This window comes from Lynx canadensis, chromosome B3 (genome assembly GCF_007474595.2).
Source record: "Lynx canadensis isolate LIC74 chromosome B3, mLynCan4.pri.v2, whole genome shotgun sequence".
NCBI lineage: Eukaryota > Metazoa > Chordata > Mammalia > Carnivora > Felidae > Lynx > Lynx canadensis.
The window spans coordinates 69483148-69508549 of record NC_044308.2 but is presented as its reverse complement, the minus strand read 5'-3'; the positions used below and the strand labels follow the sequence as shown (position 1 = coordinate 69508549).

Genomic DNA, 25402 nt, shown 5'->3' with positions numbered 1-25402 from the left:
TTTTCCAGTGCTTATTAGCCATTTATATAACTTCCTTTGTGAATTGTCTATTTAAATCTTTTTTATTTTGTATTCAGTTTTTTTCTTATTGAGTTGTAGAGGATTTTTATATATTTAAGATATAAGTCCTTTGTCAAGTACATGTTTTATGAATATTTTCTCCCAGTCTCTGACTTATATGTTTATTTTCATAATGGTGTCAGTTTGTATTTTTCCAGTGTTTTATTATGAAAATTTTCAAACATACAGAAAGTTGGAAGGCTTTTATATAAGTGAACACCTGTACACCCACCACTCAGAATCTATCATTAACATTTTATTGTACTTTTCCTAACACCTATTTATCCATCTATCTTACTGCATTTCGAGGTAAATTACAGATATCAGTTCACCTCTCCCAGATACTTCAAAATGCATATTATTAGAATTCAGTATTTGTAGCTTTTTAAAAAATACATTTATTTATTTATTTATTTATTTATTTATTTTATTTTATTTTATTTATTTCTTTATTGAGAGAGAGACAGAGACAGAGACAGAGAGAGCAGGGGAGGGACAGAGAGAGAGGAAGAGAGAGTCCCAAGCAGGTTCAGCACTGTCATCACAGAGTCTGATGTGGGGCTTGATCTCATGATCTGGAGCTTATGACCTGAGCTGAAATCAGGAGTCGGCCACTTAACCAACTGAGCCACTCAGGCACCCCTGTAGCTTTTTTTTTTTTTTTTTTTGGTGAAGTTTTCATACAATGAATAACACTAATTTGAAGTGAACATCGGCTAACTTTTGATGAATGCATACACCTATGGAATCCTAAACTCTAACAAGATGTAGAATATTACTATCACTCTGGGAAGTTTTCCTGAGTCCCCCTTCCCCCAGAGGCAGCCCTTGTCCTGGTTTGTTTGTTTTTGCACCATAGATTGGTTTTGCCTGTTGTAAAACCTCATATAATTGGTTCATATATTGTGCACTCTTAAGGCTACTTTCATGTAGCGTGATGTTTTGATATGCATTCAGATTGTTGCTTGTATCACTGAGTCATTCCTTTTTTTATCTGAATAGTAATCTTTTGTATGAATACATCATAGTTGGTTTACCCATTGTGCTATGGATATACATCTGGGTTGTTTCCAGTTTTTGGTTATTGTTCATAAGCTGTTATGAATATTCTTGAACAAGTCTTTTTGTGGGAATATGTTTTCATTTTGGGAGGATAAATACCTAGAAGTGCAATTGCTGAGTTATAGGGGAGAGTACTAGACTTTTCCCTAAATTGGGTGAACCAATTTACGCCAATATATAAAAGTATCTTTTGTTTAACATTCTCACCAGATTTGGTGTTTCCAGTCTTATCACTTTTAGCCATTAGTGTGGATATGCAGTGGCGCTTCATTGTGGTAGTTTATTGATGTTTTTATCTTATTTATTTTTTAAGTAGTCACTATGCCCAATGGGGGACTCCAAATTGCAGCCCCAAGATCAAGAGTTACAGGCTCTTCCAACTAAACCAGCCAGGTGCCCCCATTGTGGTAGTTTATTGTACTTTAAATAGCATTTTCTTATATCCTACCTTCCCTATCTAATCACTGTCTACACAGCACTGCCCTCAGCTTTACCAGAACCGCCCCCCCCCCCAGCTTTTTCTGTATTACTTTAACTTTGCCTTCAATTTTTTTTTTGCCATTGCACTTTTATCTATAGGCCACTCTAGGAGAGAACTATTTTAAAATTGCTGAGCACTGTGGTATCAAATCATCGAGTTTGGTAAATAAATACGCCTATCATAGGTCAGCAGGAATGTTTTGCCTTCCTACTTGTTTGGTTTGCAGATATTTTTAGAGGGGAGAGGTGGCAGGATAACATTTGTACATAGACTTATATGCACAAGCTGTGCACAGATGTATAACACAAGTCATTGTTCTTATCCATCAACTGTAGATTAGCCTTAGTTCAACTCTCTTTTTATAATAAATATGAAAGGCAAGATCCTATTGGAAATATCCAGTGGCACTGAAGAATTTGGAACCCAGAATCTTCTATTGAAATTTTTGACAATTTGGTAGTTAAGTTCCTTTGAATAAATTAGTAGAGTAGCTTCCTGAGTTGTAAGTATGGGAAAATCACCCAAGGCACTACCACACTTAATTTTCTTTCAAAAATAAAATAGTTACGAAGACTTCTTAGGTGATAAACTTTTTTTCCCCCATATAGTAGTAATTTGCAATCTTGGCTGCTTGTTTGAACCATCTGAGAGTGAGAAATAGGGGAGCTTTTAAAAGCCTTATTGCCCAGGCTCTACTCCAGAGCAATTAAATTACAGTATCTGGGATAGGACCCAGGCATCAGTATTTTGTAAATTTCCCCAGGTGATTCCAGTGTGCAGCTAAGATTACAAATCAGTGCTACATGGGAACCCATGAAATAAAATTTAGGGGCGTGTGTGTGTTTTCTTTCTGTGAAACTTCTATGTTGCTTACTAACAAGGGTATTACAGGTTTTTAGGTTGGGCTTTGCTGTTTACAAACTCTGTGACTTTGGGCAAGTTCCTTAGCCTAATGTTTCTGTGATGATTAAATGCAATCATAATGAAAAGTTTTTAGTGCAATGCAGAGTACAAAGTGGATCTTTAACAACTATTGGTTTCCTTTTCTTTTAGAAATGGTATAGGAATAAATGAGGATTATAAGCTATCATTCCTTCTTTGTTAAATTTAGTGCAGCCTTATATGTCAGGTGTTACTAACAACAAAGCCCTTATATTCTATCATCAACATAGAAGTTACCACAGGGCTCAATGTACTGAAGTCCCTTATCAGTGCAGAGATAGACCTCATACTCTATAGTTAAAGCCATCAACTGAGCACTGGACACAGTTATGTGATAAAATATACCAAGATTTAAATATGTTACATGTGTTGAAGGAACCATACACCACCTAATCAGGGGAATTTTCTTGAATTTTTTTTCTTTAAAACACGATGTTTAAACTCTGTACAAAAAAAAAGTCTGAACTCTTTAAAAATATTTTGCTCTTTTAAACAAACTTGGACTTCGGGGAATATTAATGTCTCTTCTTGGGAGTTGTGGTATACACTACAGTATCTACAACTATGCCTTGTATAAAATATGTAGGCATTCATTGAATACTTGCTGAATGTTCTCATCGGAACCATAAGAAATTACTATTTTTCATATGCTTTGAAACAAAGCAACAACAGAAGCTTACAGATAGTTTGTTTCATTTCCTAAATTTATGTGGTGCCAGTTTCTCTTTAAAGAGGAAAGTTTGTACAATGAACTGTTCCCTAATCTTTCTCGTGTGAAATATGAGGGCAGAGGTTGAGATCACGACGTGCACATAGGGATGGAAATAACTTAAGTGAAGGAAACGAGCGGGTGAGCACACAGTGGGCGGCAGGTCATGAATTCTGCCCACTCGCAGCTTTTGGCAGCTCTGGAAAGGCGGTCTAAGAAGTTCTTGGGATTCTTGAGCTTAACAACCATAAGCAAGGGGTGGAGTGCTTAATCCTTTCGAGTGAATGATAAACACTGTGGGAGGCGTGTCTTCCAGCGTTCCACTCCCTTGGGGCTGTGGGTCACGTGAGCAGAAAGTACTTCCCTCTTCCCAGCCTTCGTCTCCCGTAGGCAGTGATTTGAGTGCGAAAGGGGCACAGTAAGGAAGAGGTAGGTAAGGAAAGTAGAGTGGAGGGCAGTGTAAATACAGAACGAGCACGGGATTTCTACGTGTAACAATGCCACACTTTACCGTGACTAAGGTGGAGGACCCAGAGGAGGGGGCAGCAGCTTCGGTCTCCCAAGAGGGGGCGACCAGCTTAGCAGAAATAAAAGCCCTGATTCAGCATTCAGATGAACTAGGTGAGTACTCAACTTGGGAGCTTCTGGAACCTGTGGGGTCTTTCCTGAAAGAAATGGTGACTAAAATACTAAAAATACCTCCTTAAGGATGGAGGGAAAGTATTGTGGTTAAGGTGTTTTTCAGTCAGCTGTTTCACTCCTTTGTGTATCTGATAACTTCTCTTTTTTCCCATTCTGGTTTATTTTCCCCACAATGAGTTCTGTGTTCATTACCTACAGGTGAAATTGAATCGGTGGCAGTGTATGAGAAGAGTTTTCAAGCAAAAAGAAAGGCACAGTAAAAGTTAATTATGCCGAATTTAAATTTTACCTTTTGCTGCGTTTAAAATATATCTGGAAAAGCACATAAAGGAGGAAAGCATGGCTCAGTAGTTTTGTACAGTGGACTCTGCACTTGTGCCTTCTCAGATTATCCAGTATTTTGCCTCAGTTTACCAGTTAAACATTAATTCAGTAGCAAATGGTCTAAGAATTCTTTAACAAAAGAAGTACAGTAGGTCATTATGGTGACTAGCATAACATCAGGTTTAGTAAATTTGATGAATGTCATTATCCCTATTATTTTCTCTAAATGGTAACAGTTAGAATTGCTGGCGGGATTGTGGTTTTGAATTTTTAAACATGCAATTAAAATGTTAGTTAATACTATATTAAAGATAGAAGTAGTTTGAAGCCCTTTATTTTTTTAAGTCTATAAATTTCACAGATTGTCAAAAAAAAAAACCTTCTCTAATATATGAATAAAGGCTAAGGGAATAAATAATCTCTCAAAATTCCATGAATCTAATTTTTCCTATAGCAAGTAAGACATCATAATTCCTTTCTGTAAACTGTTTACTGTCTTCTGTCTTACCACGCCTGTATGAATTTTTAAGAATCTCTAATGTAAAAACAAAGGACTACAAAAAAACATTCTTCTTGTTTATTGTTTCCTTTTAGTGAGAAAATTTACTTGGGGGAGATATGATTTTATGGAAACTGTTTGCCAGGTTGTTTTCATTTTGCTGAACAGTCAAGGGTGGTAAATTGAAAGTAAGTTTAGCCTACTTTGAACTTGATTCTCCGCAACTTTAGCTCAAAGAAGTTAGGTTTTCTTCCCTGGATTGTGTGTGTTTGAAGTTACACTTTCTTAGTTGTTTACGTTTGCTGCCGTCAGATTTTAATCCCTTTAGGCTTTTGGCTTTGTTGTTGTCTTAATTAATTTCACAAGATGTAAACAAGTGAAGTCTATCTGTACCTCATTTGACTTATCATTGTTTTTTATTTCCTTTCTTCACCACCTCTATTATTTCATCTTTACTGGTCCCATCATGTTTGGTGAAATCTGCTTTCCTTGGATTACAACAGCGTTGAAATCATTTAAACTATTAGCAACCACCTAGAAGAGCTGTAAAAAATTTTGATAGCAGCCAACTTTGTAATAAAATGACATTGCTAGGCTTAATTTATGTTTTTCCATAGTTATTGCTTTGGGAAAAGAAGTTACAGATATAATCTAACTTGAATTTAATAAGGCTTTTTATTTTGGCGTTTTCCATGACAGCCCGAAAGTGTCCACTTGAATGAACTATTGTTTGGTAAGTGAACAACTGATGGGAATATATTACCTAAATTGTATTTTCTTTATTGTAGGGTTAAATTAGAGGGGAAGGAGGGAAACATATGGGAAAAACTTAATTAGAAGGGTTTTTTTGTTTTGGGTTTTGTTTTGTTTTTGGATTCTAACATTCTTGATGATAGATGGTGTTTTGGGAGCAGTTGCTTGAAATGTAGTAAGTTTTAGCCCCTTGGTCTTCTGAGTTAAAAAATCTCCTAAATTGATTGTGGTTTTGTGGCAAGCTAACACTCGCCAGTTGTATAACCAGTCACTTTTTTAATGTTTTTGTGTCTGTATCTGTGAGGAGAGAAAAATACGTAGTTTCATATAAATGGAACATATTTAGAAAGCAAATCATTCTTTACAATGTATTTTTTCAGAGGTGAGATTTATTTGAACTAGGCATATAATTTGAGATAAAATAGAAATATGAGTATAGATATAATCTAAACTAATTCTAAGAAATACATTAATCCTTGGCATGCTGGCTACCAATCTAGTAGAACCTGCTTAATTTTGTTTTTTTTTTAATTTTTGTTTTTTAAGGTTTATTTATTTTTGAGAGAAAGAGAGTGGGAGCAGGACAGGGAGGCACAGAATCCGAAGCAGGCTCCAGGCTCTGAGCTGTCAGCACTGAGCCCAATGCGGGGTTCAAACTCATGAGCCGTGAGATCATGACCTGAGCTGATGTCGCGTAAGCCACCCAGGCGCCCCTGCTTAATTGGTTTTGAAAGGAAAAGCAGAAACTCAGACTCTCCCAACTAACATCTTTCTTGACTGCTTTCCTCTTTCCCTATCCAGTTTAGGTGCCCCATCCTATGTTTTCTCAGCAACCTGTCCATAGGAATTGTATGAACCATCCGTATTACAATCACCTGTTACACTTGTCTTTCTTCCCCCAGTAGACTAACTGTAGTTCTTGAGGATAGAGACTTTGTCAGACATTTTTATATCTCCGGATCCAGGTGAATTGCACACAAGAGCCTATTGAGTGAATAGACCTTTTTCCTGCCTTTTTAATTCACTAAACACATGTTCAGTGCAAATATCATGCCAGGTGTTTTACCTTCTTTTTAAGGCTACAAATGCCTTAAGATCCCCACCAAAGGCAGCAGAATGGCTTTGGAGCCAGAGACCTGGCTTTGAATCCCAGTCCTACTAATTATTACTAATTAAAAGTAGTGATAATTTGTATTAATTATTGAGTGACTTTTGGGCAAGTTATTTAACTTCTCAAAGCCTTACTTTGCTCTTTGATAAAACAAAAGGATATAGTAGGAATAACAGTACCTACTTTACGTGGTGGTTGTGAATTACATGGGAAAATGAATGTAAAGCACTTACTCCATGTGTGACACAGCATTCAAAAATAAGAGCCATCTTTTACTTACTGTGATTAGTCATTTAATAAGAGCAAAAAGAAACAGCTTTGGGTACCAGATGATGGGGAGAATAATAATACTGCCTACAGGGGACCCTAGATGGGTATCTCAGAGGATGAGAACACCACTGATTCTTGAAGGGAGATCTAGAGAAGATTACAAGTAAGAGTAAAACAATAGGTATGAGAGGAAGGTAGAGAGCCTGTGCAAAACAAAAGTTTAAGGCAGTTAGCACACTGGACATAAGGTGAAGAGGGCTAAGAGATGAGACTACTTAATGAAGGATTATCAGTTTCATCTTCTCCTCACTCTGTGGGAATAGTGGGTGTTAATGCCTTTTTAGAGCTACACCAGGCTGTCTGTGGACAGTAAGTACATGCCTCGAGCAACATGGGAGTAGTAGCAGAGGCAGTATTCAAACTTGTAAATTTTATGTGCTTCCCATCACACCATGATGGGAAGTCCTAGTTTTTTAAGAGTAAGTTACTTTATATCTTAACGTTCATGTGTCCACAGGATTTCATATGTCATCAGATCTGTGATGGGTTTTATAGGAACAACGCAATTGAATTTTACTATTTATTACATTTACTTAATCAGGTGTAAATGTTTCATTCATTATGTATTTAAATGTTTATTGAGTTTGTTAAAGTGTTTCTGTGAAATAATTGTTCTTCCCCTCACTCCTCAGATCTTCTTGTAGTGTCTACAGATTAGGCAGACTTCAGCTACTGAATTTACTTTCACTTGATATACACAGAGAGCAGATTGAAGATTTCTCCTTTCTTTGAAATAGGATTCTAAGGAAATGTTCAGAAACACACTTGTAACAGAAAAGAAAGGAACCTATATTGGTATTGAATAGCATGTCCAGATATTAACTGTCAAGTAATCCAGATGGTATGAGAGCATACTATGAGAGAGATTGTGTTATATAGAATTTAAATTTTATTAACCCACAAGAAGTTAGACTGCTATTAGTTCTGCTATTAGTACTTTCTTTACTGACTAACACTGAAATAAGTTGAAATAGACAACTGAAGAATTTCTTTGTATTGATTTAAAAAAAAAATATTTTCTAGGACACGTGGCTGGCTCAGCCAGTAGAGCCTGTGACTCTTGATCTCAGGGTTGTGAGTTCAAGCCCTGTGTCTGGTGTGGAGCCTGCTTAAAATAAAAAATTTAAAAAAACCTTTTCTGTAGTAAAGATTTAAAGCTTTTTTTGTGTGTCCTTTTAACTATTCACGTGGGGCTTTTACAAAGCCAAATAACAAAAATTCACATCTGCTGTCTTAATATCCTCAGATATTAAGTTTAAAAGTTTATTAAGTTTAAGTTCAAAAGTTTATCCTTTTTATTTAAAAAAAAAATTTTGTTGTTTTTGAAAGAGAGTGCGGGAGCAGGGGAGGGGCACAGAGAGAGAGAGAGAGAGAGAGAGAGAGAGAGAGAGAGAGAGAATCTTCAGCAAGCTCCACACCCAGCACAGAGCCTAATATGGGACTTGATCTCATCATCTTGAGATTACCTTAGCTGAAATCAAGAGTTGGATGCTTAACTGACTGAGCCACCTATGCACCTCTCAAAAGTTTATCCTTAAAGGTGACTCAGTGAGACATGTTTTTCTGCCTCCCTTCCTACCCCCTTATATTCCGTCATCGTCAGAAAGAACACCTCCCTGAAATACTTTGCCAGTTCTTTTTACTATGTATTTTTATGCTGTACCTGAGACCTTAATACAAGAATACAAATTTGATTCTGAGTCTTTTCAGTTTTTTTACATCTTAAAACTTTGTTTAGATTGCTAACCTTTATATTACACTCTGGCAATATTGAACTCTTTCATTCCCTATTTCAGTATTCTTATCACCAGTTTTTTAGAGTCTTTCCCCAAATTTTCCTTGCTTATGTGCAATCATCTGTATACCATCTGCTGCTTTTGCCCAACAGGGGATATACCAGATTGGAACTGATTTGATTCTGTAAAGATAAAATTTCTCCAAAAGATATATACATTCTTACTGCTTAATATTCTTATAATCTATACTCAAAGCAGCATTTAGTTTAGGATTATAAAAATGTTAAGTGTAGTTGTAGCATATTGTAAAATACTCAAAGTTTTCAAATTTCCGACTGAATTTGGACATTTGGCATACGTTACAAAAATAAATTGTAAGCTGATAAACTTTAAAGGCTTTAGCATTTCTTGGTTTTGCCAGGTTGAAAGTGGCAATGATTTTACACTACAAAATGTCATCAACATTATAGTAGTAATTGTTGAGTACCTATTGTATGCTAAGTGTGTTACAAATATTGGCTTATTGAATCCTGACAACAGCCAAGACAGGCAATCATTATCAGCATTGTACAGGTGAGGGAATTTAGGTGCCAAGAAATTAGATAGGCTGTTAAAGTGATAGATGGAGAATTCAGACTAGAATCTCTGTGACTCTAAAGCCTTTTTTCTTTTCACCACACCACATTATCCCTCTAAACAGACACCTTATTTGTTTTCTCAACTAGGCTGTTCTATTTTCTCGGTAGTTCCTAATTCCTGTTAGGTTCTAAATCTTTTCTGTGTGTAGTTCTCAAAATTAATGGAAAGTTACTTGCTGCTTCTACGTTTTCATGTGCTGGATTTTTTTTTTTTTAATTTTGTGTAGAATATTTCCAAATGTAGAATACTCTTACAAATGATGCTAAAAATTGAGAAGTCTGAACAAGCAATGAACCTAGTTTACTCTAACAATCCTTTACTAGTCCTCTGCTCCTCAGATTTCTTTTTTTTTTTTAATTTTTTTTTTAATGTTTATTTTTTTGAGACAGAGAGAGACAGCATGAACGGGGGAGAGACAGCATGAACGGGGGGAGGGTCAGAGAGAGAGGGAGACACAGTATCTGAAGCAGGCTCCAGGCTCTGAGCTGTCAGCACAGAGTCCGACGCAGGGCTCCAACTCACGGACCGTGAGATCATGACCTGAGCCGAAGTTGGACGCTCAACCGACTGAGCCACCCAGGCACCCCCGCTCCTCAGATTTCTAAGGAGATGTACATTTATCAGTGAGATAGGAATAAAGGCTTCATTAAAAACCAAATGTTAATGGTGGGCATAGGGATTAGTGAAATAATTTTAATGTAACTTTTAAGAATATACTGAACGTATGAAAGATGTGTTTATTTTAGCGTATTAGAAAAAGTTACATTTCCGGACGCTTGGGTGGCTCAGTCAGTTTAAGCTTCCGACTCATGTTCTTACGGCTCATGAGTTCAAGCTCATGTCAGGCTCTGTACTGACAGCTCAGAGCCTGGAGTCTGCTTCCAGTTCTGTATCTCCCTCTCTCTCTGCCCCTCCCCTGCTCACACTGTCTCTTGCTCTCAAAAATAAATAAACATTGGGGCAGATGGGTGGCTCAGTCGGTTAAGTGTCCGACTTCGGCTCAGGTCATGATTTCATGGTTCGTGAGTTCAAGCCCCCGTATCGGGCTCTGCCTGGAGCTTGCTTCAGATTCTGTGTCTCCTTCTCTCTCTGCCCCTCCTCCACTGTGCTCTCTCTGTCTATCAAAATTGTATAAAAAAATTTTTTTTAAATAAACATTAAAAACAAAAATAGAAAAAGTTATATTTCTTTTAATGGATCTTATTCTTAGAATGAAGCCAGGTGAAAACACAATTCTATTTCGAGAAAAATACTAACATAGGTAGAACATAGTAAAGATTGACTATGGTTGCATGAATAGTGTAAATGATTTTAATCTATTCCAAGCCCTCATATAGTGAATTAGATTTCCTTTCTTTTCCCATGGGTTCTTTCCAATGTGACATCTAATCTTTTGGTGATGAGTTTTTTTTTTTTTTTTTTAGTTATTTTGGGAGAGAGAGAGAGAGAGAGAGGGAAAGCGAGCAAGAGCAGGGGAGATGCAGAGGGAGAGGGACAGAGGGAATCCCAAGCAGGCTCCCCACCGTCCGTGTGGAGCCTGACTCAGGGCTTGAACTCAGGAACCGTGAGATCATGACCTGAGATGAAACCATAGGCTTAGCGGACTGAGCCACCCAGGAGATTTTGATGGTGATTGTGAGAATACTGAGGGGTGCCTCGGTGGTTGAGTCAGTTGAGCATCCAACTTTGGCTCAGCTCATGATCTCACAGTTTGTGAGTTTGAGCTCCACTTCAGGCTCTGCACTACCGCACAGAGCCTGCTTAAAATTCTGTCTCCCTTTCTCTCTCCTCTCCCTGGCTTGCTCTCTCTTTCTCAAAAAATAAATAAAAATAGGGGCGCCTGGGTGGCGCAGTCGGTTAAGCGTCCGACTTCAGCCAGGTCACGATCTCGCGGTCCGTGAGTTCGAGCCCCGCGTCGGGCTCTGGGCTGATGGCTCAGAGCCTGGAGCCTGTTTCTGATTCTGTGTCTCCCTCTCTCTCTGCCCCTCCCCCGTTCATGCTCTGTCTCTCTCTGTCCCAAAAATAAATAAACGTTGAAAAAAAAAAATTTAAAAAAAATAAATAAAAATAAACTTAAAAAAAGAATGGTGAACCTATAATAAGAGTCCTTTTAAAAAGCTATCTTTCTCTTTTCCCATCTTACTGCCTTTGTTCATATGTTTTTCATCTGAACTCTTCTCCTCTGCCTTCTGCTCCCTGTCTACCACAAAAATTGTGCAAACCCACATCATGTCAAGACCAGGCTCATACTCATTTCCTCCAAGATGAATTGCCTGATTTTCTATCCCAACTTTGATTATTGCATCAATCCACATTGATCAGCACATCACATATACTTTGCAGTGTGGCCCAAACTTGCAATGGCTTTATAATTGTATCTTCAGCTGTATTGTGAATTATATGAGGCTAGGGATAGTGTTTAATATATTTTGAAAGTTATATATTTTTATTTTATTATGGAAAATTTCAAACCTACAAAAGCTCAGTGACTTTCTGTTCATACCTCTTCCCTGTTGGTGTTTTACTTTACTTTTAGATGTTCTTTATATTTAGGAATATCTCTTTCTGATATAAATTGCAAATATTTTTCCCAGCCAATATTTCTTCTAAAGTTTGTTTTTTTTTTTTTTTTTTTTATATTTATTCATTTAGAGGGAGAGAGAAAATAGAATCCCAGGCAGGTTCCATGCTCAGCACAGAACCCAACGCAGGGCTTGATCTCACAACCTGAGATCGTCACCTGAGCTGAAATCAAGAGTCAGATGCTTAACCATTTGAGGCACCCAGGCACCCCTCTTTTAAAAGTTTATTGAGGTAGGGGCGCCTGGGTGGCGCAGTCGGTTAAGCGTCCGACTTCAGCCAGGTCACGATCTTGCGGTCTGTGAGTTCGAGCCCCGCGTCAGGCTCTGGGCTGATGGCTCAGAGCCTGGAGCCTGTTTCCGATTCTGTGTCTCCCTCTCTCTCTGCCCCTCCCCCGTTCATGCTCTGTCTCTCTCTGTCCCAAAAATAAATAAAAACGTTGAAAAAAAAATGTCTAAAAGTTTATTGAGGTATAATTGATGTAAAATACACTGCACGTATTTAAAGTGTACATTTTGGTGAGTTTTGACATCTGTATATACCTCTGAAACAGTTATCATAACCAAGATAATAAACATTTCCGTTGCCTCCAAAAATTTCCTTGTATCCTTTTGTAAGCCACTTACCTAATTCTGTGCCTGGTCCCCAGGCAACCACTGATCTGCTTTCTGTCACTGTACATTAGTTTGCATTTCCTAGAATTTTCTATGAATGGAATCATACAGTATGTACTCTCTTTTGACTTTTACGTAACAGTTACTTTTACAATTCATCCACCTAGTCAATATCCTTCAAGTCCAAGTAACATTAAGATCTTCCTTATTTCTCAGAGCTTAACGTTAGGGCAGTAGTTGAAAATGATAGAACCCACAGATGTTTGGACTTAACAACAGAGTCTTTTTAAAAATTTTGACCTATTTGTCAGGATTTGAACGTTTTTAGTATTAGTCTGTAAACAGACCTTCCTTTTCAGAGTGGGTTCTGGGAAGGTGAAATCTCGCTATCCCTCTGTTCCTGATTCCAGCCTGTGTCTGCCTTATTTGAGCCAAATGGCCCCTGGATCCAATGAACAGTTAGGTGCAAGTGAGGCCTGGGCTTTGTGGGAGCTCTGTCAGGGAAGGGTGGCAAAGGACTTGTTCCTCAAGGGCTGGTCAAGAGCCTTGGGGTGAGGATAACAATGGCAGCTCCAAGAAAGATCTTGGTTTGGTAGAGGTCCGTGGACTCCTGGAGGCGAGAAGAAAGGGACAGAACCAGGGGACTGATATCTCTCTGTCTCTGAGACTGGGAGATGTAAGGATACCGGAGAGCTGGGAGGCTTCCTTCTGGGCCTCTGCAAGGCTGTCATCTTGCCCGCTGGACTGTCCCCTACGGGCATAGAGCCTGCTTTGTCTGTGCATTCTCTTGAGACTGCTACCACTTACTTGTGGTTCTCCAACAATGAAACCTAAGCTCTTCTGAGATCATAAAGGAAAAGAACCCATGTAGGGAAGCCAGGCAACCAGAAAGAGAAAAATCACTTAGAATAAACAATGTGGTAGACTAGCTAAAGAGAAATGCTGGGGGAGACAGTAACTTGAATATGAAAATAATAGTATTTAAGGAAGTTCAAGTGAAATACAAAAAAAGACTTCACGGAGCAAAATATGTGATTTCGCAGCCACATTATAAAGCCATCATCTGACTCTCAATCCATGCACAGATACTTTTTTATCTACTGTCTTCACTAAAATGTAAGCATTGTAAGCGCAGGAACTTTTTCTCTTGCATACATTGCTAATCTGTTGTCAACACCCAATGCCTAGAACACTGTCTTGCACATAGTAAGCACACAGTGCATAATCACTGAATAAAGGAGTAAGTGAATATGATCATTTATTGGCCTGGAAGATCAAATGGAAGAAATATTTCATAGCACAAAAATACAAAAGATTGAAAAAAAAGATAAGAAATTTGGAGGGTAGATTCGGAGCACCTAATGTGGTTTATATTAGTTTGAGAAAAAGGAACGAATGGAGGAGAAGCACTAATTAAACAAATAGAAAAAAACTTCCTGAGTTAAAGACTTCAACATGCAGAAAGTAGTTCCAGGGAAGACGAGTGATAAAAAACATACTTAGGGTTATCCTGATAAATTTTTTGAGATCTACGGATTCATCTTAGAGGCTTCCAGATAAAAAGGATGGTATACCTATGAATTGTCAGACTGGCATCATAATTCTAATCCACAGAACTGGAAATTAGGAGACAGTGGAAGAGTATCCACAGATCACCAAGAAAAAAAGACTGTTAATCCCCAACCCCTATTTCCAGTGAAGATATCCCCACTATAAGGGGGAAATGAGTTGCATAGTATGAGAAAATTTAGAGAATATGTTACCACTTTAACCTCTCTGAGAATATTTAAGAAAGGTTTTTAACCAAATAAATGAGCCGGAACAGAGATCATAGGGTGAAAGGAATAGAAATAGTAGAATGACAGACTCTCCTGGGAATGTGTTGTGTAAATGCTAACCAAAAGGGACATGCTTCAGGGAACAATAATTGCAATGTAGAAGTACTAAATGAGTCAAAGCAAAACCTCAAAATTGTGTGTGTGGGGGGCGGGGGTAAAGGGGCAAAAGCTTTCCAAAGGGAGATGAGGAGAGGAACAAATACCAGTAGGCACATGTAAAGCTGTTCAACATCATTAGTCATCGGGAAATGCACGTCAAAACCACAATGAGATACCACTGCACATCCACAAGGATGGCTCTAATAAGAAGGTGGACAATAACAAGTGTTGACAAAGATGTGAAAAAATTGAAGCGTTCATATACTTATGGTGGGAACATAAAATGGTGTAACCACTTTGGAAAACAGATTGCCAGTTCCACAAAAAGAAATAGTTACCATATGGCCCAGTGATTCTACTCCTAAATATATACTCCCAAAGAAATGAGAGTATGTATCTACCCAGAAACTTGTATGGGAATGTTCATAGCAGCATTATTCACAATAGCCAAAAAGAGAGAAATAACCCAAATGTTCACTAATTAATAGATAAATAAATAAAATGTGGTATATCCACATAATGGAATATTATTTGGCAATAAAAATCAGGTTAAGTACTGATACATCCCATAGTATGGGTGAACCTTGAAAACGTTACGCAAAGTGAAAGAAGCCAGTCACAAAAGACCACATTTTACATATTCCATTTATATGAGATGTCCAGAATAGGCAAATTTAGGAAACAGAAAGTAGTAGCTACCGAAGTGGTAGCTGTGGACTGAATAATGTGGGGGAATGAAGTGGAGATTACTCATGGGTATGGGGACCAAAATATGCAATTAGATTGTGATGATACTTGCACAACAGTGTGAACATATTAACATTGAATTGAACACTTAATATGTGAATTTCATGGCATGTAAATCATATCTCAATACTTTTTTTTTTTAAATGTGTTTAAATGTTTATTTTTGAGAGAGGAAGCAAGAGCATGAGCGGGGAGGAGCAGAGAGCAAGGGGTACACAGAATCTGAAGCAGGCTCCAGGCTCCTCGCTGTCAGCACAGAGCCGGATGCAGGGCTCAACCCACAAACCGTGAGATCATGACCTGAGCTGAAGTCGACACTTAACCGACTGAGCCACCCAGCCCCCCCACTCAATAAAACTTTTTAAATAAAAGGACGAAGTACCAATATGTGCAAAACTTGCAGGAATCTCCAAGGCCTTGTGCTGAATGAAAGAAGCCAGTCTCAAAAGGTTATATACTATAAGATTACATTTATGTACTTTTTTAATTATGGAAGATCATGACACACTTATTAATCAAAACATGTTTGTGTGCGTGTGTTTATTCACATACATACTATAAAAACAATGTTTCTTAAAATTTCAATATACAACATTTACAGCAGTTGTTTCCATTTTAACTTCTCTTTATGTTTGAAAATTTAGAAAATGTTAAATTTAGCTTGCATTAAGCAGTTAGCCTTTGTGACATGAAATCAGTACAGGGTCTTAAAATATCAGAAACGTTTACTGTATCCTCTTAGTCCACATAACACGAATTTTTAGCTCCTTAGTTCTTAGCTCTTTAGCTCCTTAGAATTTGAGTGTTTGTGTCAATTTCCTACCCTCCTTGTTAAAGAGGTAGTCTATATAGATAGGCTTGGTCTTTGAATACCATCTATTAAAATGAAGGAAACATGAAATATGTTTTTCTAGAGTGAAATAATTTGGGTCACCCACAATGCCAAAGAAGGATACAAGGTATCAAGAGTCTTGAATGTTCACAACAATCCCCAAATCCTAAGTAAGAATTATTTCTTGGTGAGATTTTTCTGTTTTATTAACTGTGTAAGTTCTGCCCTCTTCTTTGTGGATTTGGCTCGGGAAGTCATCTTTCTATGATACTGTGGGCTTTTACTAAATCTGCTTTCTGCTATTATGCTTGCTGTCTCCCAAATTTTACTGGGTGTTAAAATCAACTCTCTTCTTCATAGATGAGTTCTTCAACTTTTGGTGGGTTTACTCCTATAAATATATTTCCTCAAGGGTCTCTATTAATCTAATGCTTATGCTTAGCATACACATCAGAATTTGAAGGATGTTGCTGATGAGCATCCAGCACTGGCGGCAGATGTGCCTGTCTAACCTAGTGTCTCCTGCCACATCTTCTGCCTCTTAGAGCCCATTGCCCCCCAGTGCCATCAGTTTCTCCGCTGCCAACATGCGGCTTGTCCCTGTCCCTGCACCACAGCAGGCCCCTGCTCCAAGAGTTGGGCTTGCGTGGCCTCAAGTCAGGATGAGACTTGACTGGGCCTGGTTCTTGGTCTCCTCCAGCCTCAGCTACTTGCCTGCAGGCTGCTGTGGTCTTGCCACCTCTCTTTAAACCGAGTCTGATGGGTCAGAGGGAGGATTGCTAAGTGAATTATCATACATTTTTTCAGGACTCTTTTTCAGTGTTCTCTGCTCCCATTGACTCTGCATTTTTACTACTTCCCATCTTCCTTCCCTTTCTTTCCCTAGTGTCTAGATTGGTTGGGGAAGACTGCGTTACAGCATTGCAGCCATAGTTCTTTCAACGATTTTTTTTTCTCTGTTTCCTTCTTTGGTTGCACTTTGTCGTGTTCACTGTTATTTCCAGGATGATCTCAGTTCCTCTCTCTTTACATTGACTTTTAGGAAAACATATCCTTTATCTTCAACTCTGTGTTTTTATGATGACTTTAAAATTTTTATTTCCATCATTAACTTTTACTGAAACTAGTCCTGAATTTCTATCTCTAGATATTTTTCTTTGAAATCAGCTCATCATCAATTAACATACATTGAGTGTTTTATAGCATGTACCAAGCTCTGTGTTACAAAAAGCTATAATCGTCACAGCAACATCAAAACAAAGTTCTTGCCCTCAAAGCACTTAAAATGGGTAGATAGGACCCTGCCCCTGCCCATCCCCCACCCCTCCCAGTGCTCAACCCTCAACCCTGGATTGACTCACTGGGCCTCCTCTCATTCTCTTTTCCTTAAAAACATTTTTTTTTCATTGAGTTTTTACTCTCAGTCTTGGCAGCTGTGTTGCTGGGGTGGGGACACGGGGATGGTTATCTCACAGCTATGAAAATTGGTGCCACCATAGGGGCGACTGGGTGGCTCAGTCGGTTAAGCATCCGACTTCGGCTCAGGTCATGATCTCACAGTTTTTGGGTTCAAGCCCCTCATCAGGCTCTGTGCTGACAGCTCAGAGCCTGCAGCCTGCTTCAGATTCTGTGTGTCTTCTCTCTCTGCCCCTACCCCGCTCATGCTCTGTCTCTCTGTCTCTCAAATAAATGTTAAAAAAAAAAAAAAGAAAATTGGTGCCACCAAACATTACCATTTCCAACTTCAACCGTACTGTTAACACTATTCAGAAATTCTTCTAAGTAATCCTAGTTAGCCTCCTTTCTCTCAAGTTCTTTCTCAAGAAAGAAATATTTGGGAGATGCGGGGCTCAAATTCACGGACCACAAGATCATGGCCTGAGCTGAACTTGGACACTTTTAACCAACTGAGCCACCCAGACGCCCCTAGAACATTCCAACTTAACAGCCTCCTTAAGACTGAGTTCAAACTTCACTTCTTCCTTAATGGCTTCTCCATTGCATTCTTCAGAGAATGTAATGTATACACTCTCATATCTCTTTGTACCTCTATTATATAGTGTTTTAATCGCCGTTACATAATTGTTTTACCATATGTGCTATAAATCCTTAAGGGTAGCTACTATGTTCTGTTGTTTGTGTATCCCCGGTGCCTGTCATATAGTCTTGACACATACAAGTGCTTAGTAAATATTCTTTGAATTAATAGTTGGTTAATGAAAAGATCATACGAGACAGTATATGCCCAACAGTTCAGAAGAGAGTTAAACCTGATAGAAAATTAAACCTCAGGGTAGGCCTACGCCAAGAAGCTCTTGAGTTGGCCCTTTGAAGGATGTAGAAGTCAGGTAAGTAGAAAAGAAAGAAAAGGAAATTTTCAATGGAAATTGATTTAATCAGAGATGTGTATTTCTAGAATCAGGGCTCACAAAGCATTCCAGAGTGTGGAGCAGAGGGTTCATGACTAAGAACAGCAAATGATAAAGTTAGAGAGAAGTAAGACAGTGTTAGATTATAAACAGACCTGAAAGCTAGGGTGAGGTTTTTGGAGCTCATCCTGTAAGCCAAGGAATCCAAACAAGTAAACCAGTGTCTATGTATTGATATTTAAACCAGTAGCTTCTGCCATCGCCACCCTCATGCCTGGGCTGAGAGTTCACAGTAGGAATGGAGGCAGAACCTCCAAAGGTGCCCCTTTCCTTTTCTTGGAGGGACTTGAACCAGTACCGCTCACATTATGTCTCGATATAAATAAGTGAGAATGATCATTTCTTAACAGAATGGTTGGGGACACCTGGCACAGTCATTAGGAGAACTTTGAAAGTGTTTTGGTTTTAAAGCAATGAAGCAACCTGATAAAGGCAGAATTTTAGGATTATTAATATGAAGGAAAATGCAGGATTGTTTGAAGATGGGAGAATTGGTGGCAGGGGGAATAATTGATCATCGAAATAAGCTATTTCAATGGTCTGGACTGGAAAGGATGAGAATTTAAATGATGGCACTGCAGTGGAAGAGATTGGTAGAGAAGCCACAATTGACTGGATTTTTGGTTAATGAGGAAGGGGAAGAATCAAAAGTTGGTAACACATATGCTGACCAGTTCTTCTTACCCACTTGTTTTTTTTTTGGGGGGGGGGGAGTCAATGACAACAGCATTCTTCTTTCCTGTCAATTTACATGGATGTTATATATTCGGTACACTATATTTGTATGTATGGTATTATAGGCTAATATATTCTATATCATTATGTGTTCTATTATACACTTAATATTATATAAAGGTATATTATTAGGTATAATAGTTCCTATTATATCTCTAGAACTTCTCCATTATCTATGTCCTACCTGCTAATCCCTCTGTCTAGAATGTCTCTCCTCCATTTCTCTGACCCTTTTGCTTTTTGATAAACTATCCATTCTTCAAGATTTAGCTCACGTATTTCCTTGACACCATCCCTGACTGCTTTATTTTGTTTTCTTTCCTTTTTGATTCCCACAGTATTTGTACCTACACTTGAACAATTATTTTTATTGTTTCATAATTGCATAACTCCTCTCCAAACTTCTTGAGAAGAAAGGGTCATCACTCTTTTGGTATCTGTAGTGCCTAGCACAGTACCTAATATATGGTAGGCAAATTTCAGAGTATTGGTTGAATTAATAATAACAGCTATTCATTATTGCTATCCTTTTTTAAAAAAAAAATTTAATGTTTATTTACTTTTGAGAGAGAAAGAGAGCGTGTGCACACAAGCGGAGGAGGCGCAGAGAGAGGGAGACACAGAATCTGAAGCAGGCTCCAGGCTCTGAGCTGTCAGCACAGGGCCCAATGCAGAGCTTGAACCCATGAACTGTGAGATGATGACCTGAGCTGAAGTCAGATGCTTTGCCCACTGAGCCACCCAGGCGCCCCTCCTTATGCTTTCCTAGAGACCATGTTAGAGGTGGTTGTTAGCACATGGATATATTACAGTGGTCTGATAACAATTACGCCTGCCTGTCTCTAATAATTTGGCATCCATTTCATTTTGCATATTGCATTTATTTCCTTGTCTAAAACACTGCTTTCATTTTGAGACTTCTGTGTAGAGAATTTCAGTTGTTTTCCATCTGCTTTAGACTCCCAAGACTTGCTAATATGACCCAACCCAAAGCAGACCATCCCAGACATGTGCCATATTTATTCTCCTCCTGTAATTTTGAGTTTTCCATGATTGTTTTTTAAAGTTTATTTATTTATTTTGAGAGAGACAGAGACAGCATAAGTTGGGGGAGGTGCAGAGAGAGAATCTGCACTAGTAGTGCAGAGCCTGATGTGGGGCTCGAACCCACGAAACCACGAGATCATGACCTGAGCCACGATCAAGAGTCGGATGCTTGGGGCGCCTGGGTGGCGCAGTCGGTTAAGCGTCCGACTTCAGCCAGGTCACGATCTCGCGGTCCGGGAGTTCGAGCCCCGCGTCAGGCTCTGGGCTGATGGCTCAGAGCCTGGAGCCTGTTTCCGATTCTGTGTCTCCCTCTCTCTCTGCCCCTCCCCCGTTCATGCTCTGTCTCTCTCTGTCCCAAAAATAAATAAACATTGAAAAAAAAAAAAATTAAAAAAAAAAAAAAAAAAAAAAAATCGGATGCTTAACCAACTGAGCCACCCAGGCGCCCAGAGTTCTCCATGATTTTTAAAGGTTTTAAAAGATCTATTTAAAGCTTATACTTCCTCGATCTATGTTGCTCCTCTACTTCTTTGGAACCTTAACAGCACTAAAGGCTATACCACAGGTTATTGGCTTTACCTCCTTGGGCAAATCATTCCAGCTTTCTCTGAGCTAGTTTCTTCTGGAACATGGGAATAATTTTTCCTCAGAGGGTTGCTGTGATTTGGTGTGATGAGAGTAGAAAATGTTCCCTTAAATGGAGTCATTTAGAGATTGCCTTTATAATGTTTCCATTTTTATGTATCATCTTTGCATTTATTTAATGTTTTTTCTTAAACTGAGTGACTGATTTTCTAGTTTCCTTTACAAAAGGAACTTTATCATTAAATGAAATACCAGAGTGTTTGCCACTCTATAAATAGAGAATAAACTAAAAATAGGTATAATATAAATGGCAGTTATCTTGCTAGATACTGTTGCCAAGCAGAGGCTCTCAGCCTGTCAAAAAAAGAGATCAAGGAGAGAGTTTCATCTTACTGGGATAAGTTATGTTTTTTAATGATCACTGTGCCACACATTAGATAACTATTTTTCTGATTTGTAATTATTGCATAAATACCTTGCTATAATTTCTTTTACCTTATTTTATTCCTAATATATTTTCCTGGATAATGAAGGGTTGACTATATTATTAATACTCATTCTTGTACCTACATTTTATGGCCAGTATCATGTAATAGAAAAATCAGAATCCAGGTTCAAGCCAGTCTTTGAAATGTACACTCAGTATATACCTTGGCCAAACCGTTGAGCCCAACTTAGCTTTTGCTTATTTGTTTGTTTCACAGAATCATCATGGGAATCCAATGAAATATGGGAAGACATTTTAAAAGCTGTTAGATGTTACTAAATGTGAAGTACTACTACCATTCTTTCTTTAGTTTCTTATTTTGAACTTGACCCTTCAACTAGATTGTGAGTTGTGAGCTGCTTCATGTCAGGAAATACTGTACACTCATTCTTTTATTCCTCACAGTATCCAAACACAGTTTTAGGTGTGTTTAAAACTTACTGAGTTACATTATTTATTCGAATAGGAGTCATATTAGTAAACTTGTACTGGGAATGTAACACAGACGCTCCTGGACAATTACTATTGTAATTATTTTATCAAAAAATTCCAAATCCTATGTTAATGCATATTTAGTCCAAACTATAAATGTATTAAGTTTGAAATAAGACAAGTGACTCAAACTATTAGTATCACAATTTTAAGTCAGTGTGTAGATCAGTCCAAGGATTCACCTGTATTAACTTTTGCATTTTTCTAAGTACTGCTGTACTGCAAAATGTTTAAAGTTCTAAGAAATATCCCCAGCTACCTAAATTCTAATTTAATCACAGTTATTTCTCTTAAGGGTCATTCCATGGCTCATCTCAATTTCCTTTTTTTGATTATTATTTTTTTTACTTTAGAGAGAGAGTGCAAGTGTGGGAGAGGAACAGAGGGAGAGAGAGACAGAATCTCAAGCAGGCTCCATGCCCAGCATAGAGCTCAATGCAGGGCTCGATCCCACAACCCTGGGATCATGACCTGAGCCAAAATCACGAGTCGGACACTCAACCAACTGAGCCACCCAGGAGTCCCATCATCTCAATTTTCTTAATAGTTACCATTTAATGAGCGTCTACAGTCTGTAGTCCTCACGGTAATTTTCTGTAGTGTAGTATTCCTGTTGCATAGATAGTAAATTACAGCTAAGGAATATTAAATCATTTTGGCAATTACATGAATAGCATATACAGAGCTAGGATTGCACCTGAGCTTTATCTGCTTCCAGATCCTATGTTCTCTTTTCACTGTGCCTTGTTATTTGCTCCAGAATAGCTGCACAGCTGTCACAGTATGCCTTCTCTGACCCACTCCACTCAAGATTGCTCTTCTCCCAGTCTCCCACAACTCAGGAAACAGCATCTCTTTTCATCTCCTTGCTCTTAGAAAAATCTTCGACTCCTTTCTCCCCTCTGCCCCCAGTCCCAACCATCTCCAGTCCATCAGTATGTTAACCTTGTGAACCCTTCCTTTAAAACATACCCAGCCTCTGACCACTTCTCAGCAGCTCTGATAATTCTGACCTGATCCAGGCTACCATTATCTTTCTTGGACCATTGCAAAAGCCTTCTATTTCCTCTTCCTCCCTTGCCTCCTGCAATCTGTTCTCCAGACAACAGCTAGAGTGATTGTGTTAAAGCATAAATCACAACCTCCCAATGGTTTCGTAGCTCACACAAAGTAAAACTCAAAGTCCTTAATGTGTCCTACAAGGCCCCATGTGATGTATGCCTCCTTCTCCACCACACACGTCCATCTCTTATCCCGTGTCCTATCACTTTTACCCTGCCACCTTGCTGTTCATTGAACATGCTAACATCACCTGCTTCAGGGTTTTTGCACCATTTCCTCTGCCTGGAGTGTTCTTCCTACAGATATGTGTATGCCTAGATGCCTCACTTCAAGTTGCTGGCCAAATGTGAATTTTTTATTTTTTTTTTAATGTTTATTTGAGAGAAAGTGTGCACATGAGCGAGCACGAGTAAGGGCGGGGGGTGGGGAGAGAATCCCAAGCCAACTTGACACTGTCAGTGCAGAGTCCACCACCAGAGGACTCAGCCTCATGAACTGTGAGACCATGATGTGAGTCAAAATCAAGAGATGGATCCTCAACCAACTGAGCCACCCAGGCACCCCCTGAAATACATTTTTAATTTTCTTGTTTTTTTTTTTTTTAAGTGTATTTATTTTGAGAAAGAGAGCAAGTGGGTGGGGCAGAGAGAGAGAATCCCAAGCAGACCCTGCACTGCCAGCACAGAGCCCCACACAGGGCTCAAACTCATGAGCCATGAGATCATGATCTGAGCCAAAGTCGGACACTTAACCGACTGAGCCACCCAGGTGCCCCATGAAATACCTTTTTAGACTCAGTATCTAAACTAGTACACAAACCATCCCCCCTGCTGATCCTTTGCATTCTCTTACTCTGCTTTTTTGGTTTGTTTTATAACTCCTCACTCTTGACATATATGTTGCTCTTTGATCATGTAAGCTCTTGATGGCAGGGATTTTGCTACTGCATTTCTAGTAATTAGAATAATGTTTCATATGTAGAAGGTGCTCAAAAAATTTTATTGACTAAAAGATGAACTGTAGATTTAGAGTAACATGGACATTGTCTCTAAAGACTAAAGAGTTCTTCTGGAAGATAACATCACTCTCTCACTGTGGATTTCACCATCTTGAGTACAGTCATTACCATATCTTCCTAAGATTTCTGCAGTAGATTCCCAGTTACTTCCCCCATTTTTGCTCTTGTTCCTTCCACAATCCATTCTTCAACCAGCAGCCTGCATCTTTTAATTTAACCAGACTTGTCTTGCTGCTATTTAAAACCTTCCCCGGGCGCCTGGGTGGCGCAGTCGGTTAAGCGGCCGACTTCAGCCAGGTCATGATCTCGCGGTCCGTGAGTTCGAGCCCCGCGTCAGGCTCTGGGCTGATGGCTCAGAGCCTGGAGCCTGTTTCCGATTCTGTGTCTCCCCCTCTCTCTCTCTGCCCCTCCCCTGCTCATGCTCTGTCTCTCTCTGTCCCAAAAATAAATAAACGTTGAAAAAAAAAAATTAAAACCTTCCCAATGGGGCGCCTGGGTGGCTCAGTCAGTTAAGCGTCTGACTTCGGCTCAGGTCATGATCTCGCAGTCCGTGAGTTCGAGCCCCGCATCGGGCTCTGTGCTGACAGCTCAGAGCCTGGAGCCTGTTTCAGATTCTGTGTCTCCCTCTCTCTCTCACCCTCCCCTGCTCATGCTCTGTCTCTCTCTGTCTCAAAAATAAATAAAACGTTAAAAAAAAAATTTAAAAAAACCCTGTCTTACTAAAAAAAAAATAAAATAAAGAAAATAAATAAATAAAACCTTCCCATTGTTTCACCTCACTTTAGAGTAAAATTTACACTCTTTACCACGGTCTGCGATACTCCGGCATGTATCTGCTACCTAGTTTGAAGACTTTTTTTTTTTTAAACCACTTTCTTACTCATTGTGCTTTAGCTACATTAATGTTTCGCAAACATGCCAAGCTTATTACCATCTTTGGGCGTTTGCATGGCTGCTTCTCTGCCCTGGTCAGTCTTCTTCAAGATCCTCACATGTCTGTCTCCTTTAATGTAGATCTCACTGTAAAGGTTAACTCCTCAGAAAGTGAGGCCTCAGGCCATTACTGTCCAGCCGATCCAAAATAGCCTCTCTATTCACTTTTGTTTTATTTATTTATTTTTATTTTAGAGAGAGAATACACAAGCAGGGAAGAAAGAGAGAGAGAGTGAATGAATGAATCTTAAGGAGGCTCCATGCTCAGCACAGAGCCCAACACAGGGCTCGATTCCATAACCCTGGGATCATGATCTGAGCCAAAATCAAGAGTTGGATGCTCAACCAACTGAGCCACCCAGGTGGTCCTCTATTTACTTTTTGGCTTTTGATAAATGTTATAAAGAAAATAATCTTGATTATTTTCTTTTGTTCTTTATCTTCTCATGTCTGCATGAGAACAGAAAATTTGTCTTTCTTATTTACTGCTTAATCTTCAGCACATAGAACCATGCCTAGGACTTAATTAGTCATATACTTGAAATCAGTGAATGAAGATTTGTAATGGTCATCTGGGCACTTCATAAAAATGCAGAGTCTCAGGTTTTTCCCATAA

General features: G+C 38.8%; 1 protein-coding gene across 4 annotated transcripts in view; it reads left to right on the top strand.

Annotated features, from left to right (window-relative positions):
• The window catches only part of SLC12A6 (solute carrier family 12 member 6), an 88024-nt gene that overhangs the window by 16743 nt on the left and 45879 nt on the right, over positions 1-25402 (top strand). Inside the window, exon 1 of one of the 4 annotated variants that reach the window (XM_030318578.1) lies at positions 3597-3875. The exons of the other annotated variants lie outside the window; for them this stretch is intronic. Within the exon in view, the coding sequence (XP_030174438.1) occupies positions 3752-3875 (124 nt within the window). The 5' untranslated portion in view covers positions 3597-3751. Of the gene's footprint in view, positions 1-3596; positions 3876-25402 lie in introns of those variants that run through there. 4 annotated transcript variants of the gene reach the window in all.